The following is a 9,248-nucleotide window of genomic DNA, read 5'->3' as shown; positions in this document are numbered from 1 at the left end:
GCAGAAGTTAAGTCTCCAAAATATTTGTGGCAGCATTTCAGGTGGAAGGGATATCTATCAACAAAAATATCTTTAAAATAAAAACCCAATATATCTGCTCCATTAAGGCAGAATTTAAGAATCTTCTAAAATAACTAGGTTATTGGGGGAAGATACCTTTGGGTCGATGTGAGACTGAAATTAAATGTGCTCAAACAGATATTCAATACAGATCACTTCTTAAGAGAAAATAGAAAAACATTAAATAACCATATTTGATCAAACTATGTAATTCAGATGATGAAGTTGTCACTGGTTTTAAAAACTCACTCATTTTTTAGTTTACTTTGATAGCATTATTACAGAAAATGTTTTGTGAATTGAAACCTGTACTTTATCAGTGCTTAAGTTTGTAACAAAGTTTGTTTCCAAAATAGTGGCACCAAATTTCTTTAGAAAATTCAACAAAACCCACTTTTTAACAGCAATTGTATAAATGTATTAATAATTTGTAGAATAACAATGCAAACTCAAATGGAGAAAAATATTTGAGTATTTTGAAGAGTGAAATAAAGAACACAAGGGGGCAGGGCAGCCCAAAAATGTATACATTCTAAAAGTCAACCTATAAAGTTCAGAAACAGAGCTATTCAACAGTCTTAAAAGATGAAAAGGTAGAGTACTGATTAGGAAGAGTAATGCAATGGCTTTTGAGTTACAGGTAATGTTAATTTCCTGATCTGGATTCTGGTTACATACATATATACTGTATGTAAAAATTGATTAAGCTGTACAGTTAATATTTGTGCATTGCTCTGTATGTATGTTAAAAAACAGTAAAATAATAAAGTTTAATAAAAGGTAACTTAAATTTTTAGCAGTAATTGTGTTTAAAAACAGGTTAGTTTGGATAACAAATGTTTTTAAATAACCATGATTTTCTACTTTATACTCATTAATTGCAACTGCAATGTTTTAAAAATGTTTAGGTGTTACATATGGCATTAACTTTCCACCCCTAATACGCTCTTAACCAAGTAGGTTTTTCTTCTACTTAACTGCTGACATGGCTAGGGGAATAAATGTAGTATGAGAAGGCAGGCTATGCATTTTAGAAAAGATTCCTGATTTTAAACCAGTGTTGATGCAAATGCAAGAGCTTTTAATAAAAAAAAAAGTTTGTTCCATGACACAAAACAGTTATCCTAAATCTTTAAGACAGTTCACTCGTCCTGGCAGTTTAAGAGGTCTGTAAAAGCTGAATATCAAGAAAGGTACCACACTGGGTTGGGATATCATCACCATATAAATTCCATTCCTCTATGGTCACTGGTAGTCAGGAAGATTAACTGAAATGTCACTACATTCAAATATGTAAAATTTAATGTTCCTTCAAGAACTACTTTATATTCAGAGAACCATGGTTGTTTTAGGGTATTAAGGAAGGGGCTATGGAGTTGGAAGTTGAACATACTAAATCACACTCTATGAATAGTTTTCATGATAGTAGTACATAGCAGGATGTGTCCAGCTAACAATACTTACCCAAGAATATATTCACTGTATAAAGTAATACTTTGTTTAATTACCTTCGGGCTGTATGGGAAATGGCCATTTCAAATAAGGAGCAACAAAATACCACTAGTGAAAATTTTTTGAAATACCAATCGTGTACATACAAGTAAAGAAACTTCTGAAAATGGCAAATTAGATTAAACTACTGAACACGAAATTATTGCCGAGTGCGGAAAAACCACAAGATGTAAAATGTCTTACATATTTTTAAATTTATATATATATATATATATATATATATAACTATCTTTAAACCAATTTCCATCACCGAAGAGCTTGCTAGCAAGGGCTAATGCAATGAAAGAGAAAGCAAGTTAAGGAAAAAAATTAAAGACGCCACATAATCAAGATGTTCGGATTTTAAAGGCATTCACTATAAAACAAACCACAGGATTAGTACCAAAAACGCACACGTACACACACGTGTGTGTGTAATGTAATAAAAGAAACTACAAAGTGTACCCACCTACACAAAAACACACGCTAGAAGATGGGCAAGCAGTTAAGGCACTCTAAAAACAAAACAAAACAAAAAACCCACGTGGTTTAGGATTACCGAAATCTGTTACAGTGCTACCAAGCAGCGATTTTCAAAGCATCTGAAAAACGTGCAAATTGTCTGAAAACAGTGCCTGGCAACCGAGACGGTCTGCAAGCGTGATTCAGAGGGCTGCCAAGGAAACAAAAGAAGCCCCCCGCCTCCCCCTGAGACCGCACAAGGAATGAGAAGCGCTCCGGGCACTTTTTATTCTAAGGTTGGCGGAAAGCATAAGTCTGTGCAGGAGCGGTACATACTAGGGATCGCTCTGTGGCAGGGACCGGGCCACGGAGTTTCCATTGGTCGGGGAACCGCCCAGCTTTAGTTTTTCCAGATATTCGGCATGCACGGGCTTGTGGCACTGGAGAACCTTGATCGCATCTTCGATTTTGAACCACTCTCGCTTCCTCCCAATGCTAACCGAATCTTCCCAATCCTCCAGAATCTCAGTGACAGTCAGTACGTACACGTACGTTCTGTGCTTGCGGTCTTGGTTCTGTTCGAAAATGCCCAGGAGCCGGCCTAACTTCCCCTTGACTCCCGCCTCTTCGTACACCTCTCGGACTGCCGCACCGCCAGGCTCCTCCTCGGGCTCCATGCCCCCGCCCGGCACGATCCAGCGGTCCGGGTACCGACTGCTACTCACTAACAGCACCTCGTCCTCGAGCTCGCTCCGGAAGCAAAGGCACGCCGCCCGCTTCTTGAACCCCTCCGGGTCGTAGGTGCGCGTCTGGTTCGGCTTGCACTTCATCCTCTCGGCCGCCCGCTCCTGCCGCTCGCTGCTGCTGCTGGGGTCTCGGCCGCCGCGGCCGCCGCCGCCGCCGCCTGAGATGCTTGGGAGAGAAAGGGCCGACAAGAGCGGTGGGGAGAGAAGGCGCTCCAGGAGTGAGCCGGGGGAGCCCAGGAAGCCCCGGGGGAAATGAGGCGGGGGCGGGCGAAGTACGTCAGTCTGTTCGCTCCTCGTGCGGGCCGGAGGGTCCCGAACGCAGCCGCCTGACTGGACGAGGCGCCGCCGCCCCCGCGCCCGCCCCCGCGCCGCCGCCCCGCCCCCGCGCCGCCGCCCTCGGGTCCACCACTCAGCACACCGCCCACCCGCGGCTCCCGCGCGCGCCTCCCTCCCTCCTCAGACGCCGGGCAGGGGTTGAGTGAGGTGAGGCGCATTCGCGTGCGCGTCCGCGTCCCCATTCACGTGCGCGTTCATGTTGGAGGGCGAGGGGCGGGGGCGGGGGTCTTGTGGCTCCCGCCGCGCGCGCGGTGCCTCGGGCCCACTGCGCAGGCGCCCCGCACCTCCCAGGCTGGAAATCTCTTTCCCCTGGGAGTTCAATTCCCGCGTTGTGACTGGGGCCAAGATCGCTTCCACGTGGGCCTTTGAGTTGAAGTTGGCTGTGGCGTGGCCAGACCTTTCTCCTCATCCTTCCTGGCGGTTGCATGAAACGCATACACTTATTTTACAGGCCATCAGGCCAAGGGCATCATCATTGTCCGGAAGGAATGCTACCGCCTTACGGTTTAGGAAAAATGACCCTCGCTGTTCTTGGCAAAACAGTACCTACTCTTTGCTGAGTCATATCCATACCCTTTGAGTTCTTCAACAGGTTTGTCCACCTAAAAGGTAAAACAGCCGGTTATGGTTTATCAGCAAAATGGGTTTATTTGGGTGTAGCAGAGGAATTGCAATTGGGGACAGGCAAACTATAGCACCTCAGAGGCCCGTCTGGAGCTCAGACACGAGGACCCTTCTTCTCTAGGGAAAAGGAGGCAGTTGGGAGGGACTGCCGGGAAGGGAAAGTCCATTGCAGAAAAGCCACAGTTGCAGGTGCTGACGTTTTCCTCGTTGGCCCCGTTGTGGTATTTCCTATTGGCTGGGCTTGTTGCTGGGCGAGGAGACATTCGTCCTTCCTCCTGCTGGAGTAGGAAAGGAAGCTGCTTCCTGCGGGGAATGACAGGAACTGTTTGTCCTTGTTGGGGTGTGCAGCTGACCGCAGTGGTAGGGCGTGAGAGGTTCCCCCTGCTAGCCACCTGACTCCATTTTAAATGAGGTTTCCTTGATTCAGGGTGGCAGGTTCTTGGCTTTGCTGGGCATGTTGGCACAGCCCATAACTTAACACTTTTCTTGAACAGGTCCTATTGCCCGCTTACCTAACCTCTGTTCTTCAGTTTCCTGACAGTAAACTTCTTGCCTACTCGTTTCAGCCCTGGCCCTTGGAGTCCTAGTCACCTAACAGCTGCAGAACCACCCCAAGTCACCTTTTAGGAAGTCCCAACACTCTTCACCCTCTTTCACTTTCGCCCTTCTCTCTCTTTCTCACTGATAGGTACTGCTTCGGGTTTTGGAAAACATGCCTACAGAAATCCCTTCATGTTTTTCAGTTTGATGTTTACGGAGGCTCTTGGTGTGGGATTCCACACCAAGCAAGGCCGCTTGGTGCTCTTTCACCACCTTTCTGTTGGGTCATGCTGTCCTCTTGGCCAAGATGTGGACCATCATAACCAAAAAGTTAACAACCAAAAGCCCTCCCTCATCTTTTCATTTGTTCTTACTGTTTCCCTGCTCTAACTGTAGCCTTATGGAGAAGACGTCTGATGTCCCCTAACTTTTTCCACACTGCAGCTTAGGCATCTTTGTCTCTCTCTTCCCCACAGACCCTCTGCTGGCATCAAGCAACCAGGATCACGAAAACTCCCTTTTGCAGTGAAATAATCCCTCATCAAAGGGAAGGGGAATCTGAAGTGTAAGTGCAAAGGACTTTTTTTTTTTTTGAGGGGAGGGAGGATGAGGGAGGGCGCGTGAGTGGGAAGGGGAGGGGCAGAGGGAGAGGGAGAGAGAGAATCTTAAGCAGGTTCCATGCCCAGTGCAGAGCCCCATGGGACCTTGCGATCATGACCTGAGCCAAAATCAAGAGTGGGATGCTTAACCAACTAGAGGTACCCAGGCGCCCCAACAACCCAATTCTTAAATAACAAGTGAGATCAGCTTCCCAAGGTCTGCTACACTCCATTTATACCCAGAATAGCTCACAAAAATGATCCTGTTCCCAGTGGCAGCAGACTCCTGCAATATCTAGAGCATAATAGGACAAAAATGTGTGGGTTGCATATGAAGAAATGACAAAATGGAGACATAGATACTAGAGATACTAGTATTGACCATATTTTAATGGTATATGGATGATCAAAGAACATTTGTTTCCTTTTATAAGTGGTTCATTTTTTCCCCAAAGATTTTATTTAATTATTTGAGAGAGAGAGAGAGAGAGATCCCAAGTAGACAGAGAGGCAGGCAGAGAGAGGGGGAAGCAGGCTCCCTGCTGAGCAGAGAGCCTGATGTGGGGCTCAGTCCCAGGACACTGGGATCATGACCTGAGCTGAAGGCAGAGGCTCAACCCACTGAGCCACCCAGGCGCCAATCAAAAAATATTTGAAGGAATGTGACACCCCGTGATTAAAAACAAACTAGGAACGTTGCTTTTAGCAGGCTGTAGTTCTCAGTGTGCCTAACGTACAAATACACGAATGACGTTAAGCAACTAGGAAAAATTCCATTATAGTCAAGGTCTAGGCAAATATACCTATTATCACCAATATTGTTAACTTTTGCTTTAGGTGATCTTTCCAGTGTAAGGAGATCATAAAGAGGAAAAAAACCATTATTTAGTAAAGAAGACCAAGTTTTCATTATTTCCAAATGATATGAATATCTTCTTGGGAAAAGCCTACGAAATGAGTAAAAATGAATTCCCTTCCATGGTAGAATGGAGTATTACTATTTAAAGCACTAATGGTTTCGTGTATGCCAGCAGTAATCACATAGAAAATATGGTAGGGAAATGATGGCCTTCGCGGTAGCCATATCAGCCACCACACAATAAATAAAATACCAAGGGATCCTGAGCGATAAAATTAGGACATTGTAGTAGAAAATGATAGAGCTCGGACTGAGCTTTGAAAGATGGCTTGAATGAATCAAGTGGAACTCTAGCAAAGCTGGGAGGTGGGGGGCAAGGGGCTATGGTGAGTGGTGGCCCATCCAGGCCCCAACCACATCACAAGACTAGAGTTAGCATGTATTTTCTCCTTGTCTTACCAGAGGGGCTGCTTCCTAGTCTCGTCTATCACTTCCCCATCAGAGGATGCCTATGCAATAGGTGTCTGTTGAGGCATATTTTTTTTTTGGAAGGGAGAAGAATAGCAGCATTATGATATGGAAAGAGGTGCAGGCTGGATTCCTACTGGCAAAGTCATAGCACATTTCCGGATAGGAGGATCCGCAATTTACAGGTAAGGTACAATGCTGGGAAAATCTCAAACTGATCTTTTTCAGCAGAATTTTGTAACATAATTTTATGATTCACCTATTAGACTGATCATGAGGCAAGATAGGTATGACTTTTTGTATAGAAATGTAAAAATAATTTTTGAGAGGCAAGCATTCCATTGTCTAGTTCACCCATAGTTAAGATTTCTCTAATGATGAACAGGGTTATTTCACAAGCTACCGTAACAGTAGACTGTTACAGTAACAAATGTATTTTGTACATGTCTGCCTGTATCTCCTCCCACATTTTCCTTGGCCTTGGAGATGGAATTTGCTTTGTCCAGTGGAACAGTAGCAAGAGTGAAGCAAGGAGAGAATTGAAAAGTGCTTGCACACAAGGGTTTGCCCTCTCTTGGTGCTCTTGACACAAGAGAACAACCATGTGAAGAAGCGTGGGTTAAGTGGATGCTGAGAGACCCAGGGCCCATGCATCCCCTCCACCATAGCTGACAGTGAACCAATTGCCAGAAATGTGGGTGAGACCATCATACACCATCCAGCCCCCAGCAGAGCCAGGGGCACTGACCACAGATGCATAAGCAAGCCTTCCAAGAAGAGCAAAAGGACCTCTCAGCTGAGCCCAGCTGAAATTATTGACCTGTAGAATCGTGAACAAAAGAATTGGTTGTTCAAAGTCACTACATTTTGGATGCTTTGTTGTGCATCAGAAACTGGTTGGCACAACCGGTAACTGCCACCCAACAAAATCCAACCCAAAATAAGAGAGAGAGAGAGAGAAAATGCTTTTCATAGTGGAAATGTAACCTCTACTTGAAAAGGTTGACAGTGAACTTTCCCTGGAGTCTTAAGGAAGGGAATGAGGTTAAGACATGAGATATCTGTCAAGTAGAGTCTGTGTGGCAAGCCCTGTGGTGGTCCCCTGTATCTTACTGGACAGCCCATAAAATCTTAACGAGGAGATTACTATTTACAATTCGTAGAAGAGAAGACTTAGAGTGGAGTCGACATTTGAATTCAAGTCTTCATGTCTCTTTACAGCCCGTGCTCTCGTAGCATCACCATGTCTTGTCAAAGGATTGTTTTGATCAAGAGCTATAGTTTGTTGTGTCATTTTTTGATGAGGTTCAGAGTTGACTTCTTACATAAGACGTTCATTTGCTCAGAGTCACTGGGTTCAAAGAAAGGTATTTTCCATCTAGATGTTCTTCTGCACAATCTAGTGAAAAGAACACCTGAGTGCCTACCTCACTGCCACCAATCAAGTGTGTTACCTGGACATGTTACATGACAACTCAAAATTCAATATTTTCTGCACACACAAAATGGAATTAAGTGATGCACTAGAGAAGATATTCTGTATTGTCATACTCTAGGCACTGATTTTCATTTATTGATGGTCTGATTGGTTTTACACACTTAATATTTAACTGCCAACAAACCAGAACAATAAATATCAAAATACCCCTCAGCAGTTTAAGAAACAGGCTGAGATGTGCTTAAGTAAGACAGTAAGTGAAGGAGCTGATATTCACACCTTGGTCTGTGTGACTCCAAAAGTAATGCTCTTCCTCTCTCTGAGACATGCCATTCCTGTGGTACAGATGTCTTCTGTTCTCCCTCCCTCCCTCCCTTCCTTCCTTCCCTTCCTTTCTCTCTCTCTCTCTCTCTCTCTCCCCCCTTCTCCTTCTCCTTCTTTTTTCTATTACCAGTAAGACCCAGGCACCCAGGGGAACATAGCTTCTATGGACTCTTCTAATGCAGAGGGGATCTGCTGTGAGACCAACAAGTCCGATACATATTTCTGCATCTTTTCTAGAGTAGGAAGGGATAGGCAGATTGCAAAGTGACAGCCACATCCATGGGAAGTTGAGCACCTTACTTAGTGAGATGGTGGTTTACAATTCTAAGAGAGAGGCACTTTCCAGAACAGCTGTTACCTGGGAGGGAGACTGTTAGAGAACTTCCCAGAGCCTTGTAGCATTTATAGCTGGAACCAGCTTTCAGGAGAGTGACCACAACATACCTGAGAGGATTTCAGGAAATAGTAAAGGGAAACAGTCAGGTGAAGTGATTTTAGTAGTAGTCAATGAGAGAAAATGTGGTGTTTTACAAACCAAACGACCTAGAATTTCAGTTTGGCTCTCTCAAATAGTTATGCAGCCTGAAGAAAGGGAATATCTCTGGCCATATTATTTCTCATTTGTAAAATGGGATTCTAAGCTACCTACCCCATTAACTTCAACTCACCGGGGAAGGCTTTGCTGACCATGGGTGCCCACCCTCCCCTCACAAGTAGGATTCAGTTACCCCCCTCTTTTTTTCTTTTCCAGACTCCCTTGACTTTAGTTCTGTCATCACTGTAATCATGGAGCTTTGTAATGTTTTCCCAGCATGTTTGTAAGAAAGTCAAAGGCGGGGAGCCAACCTGAAACATACTTTTTCCCCCTGATTCAGCCCAGTGCCTGGAACTTGGTGTTCAGGAAGGGCTTGAAATATATTGTTTGATTATTAGAGTGTAACGGAAGCACCATGGATCAAAGGCCAGTTACTGTTGTACCTGTTAATTGTTTATTAGTGATATGAAAAGAAAGATGAGTGAACAGAGGCATCTCCATATATCTTTTCTCTTGGGGAGGTGCGGTGGGTTGTGTCTTTCAAATCACTCTCCGCATGTTCCCCAACTTGTTGCTTCTTTGTGTGTCTTGGGTACTCCCTCCATCATAGAATTGGCCTCATAGTGCATCTATACTAGATAATTCAGTAGAGTCATCCCCAAAACAAAGTGATTGGAGCAAAAAGTATGCCTCCAATTTTCCCCTTTGAGTAATGAGTGAATCACAGGGTGACCTATAGGTCTTTTACTTTTGTGATTTTGTGAGT

General features: G+C 44.4%; 1 protein-coding gene across 1 annotated transcript; it reads right to left on the bottom strand.

Annotated features, from left to right (window-relative positions):
• Positions 1-2,277: 2,277 nt before the first annotated feature.
• LOC122896872 (diphosphoinositol polyphosphate phosphohydrolase 3-beta) lies at positions 2,278-2,843 on the bottom strand. The gene has a single exon (XM_044234960.1). It carries the CDS (start codon positions 2,841-2,843, stop codon positions 2,349-2,351), a length of 495 nt encoding a protein of 164 aa, XP_044090895.1. The 3' UTR covers positions 2,278-2,348.
• Between the last annotated feature and the right edge of the window lie 6,405 nt (positions 2,844-9,248).

The sequence above is a fragment of the Neovison vison genome, chromosome X (assembly GCF_020171115.1).
Source record: "Neovison vison isolate M4711 chromosome X, ASM_NN_V1, whole genome shotgun sequence".
NCBI lineage: Eukaryota > Metazoa > Chordata > Mammalia > Carnivora > Mustelidae > Neogale > Neogale vison.
This window is presented reverse-complemented; position numbering and strand designations above follow the sequence as displayed.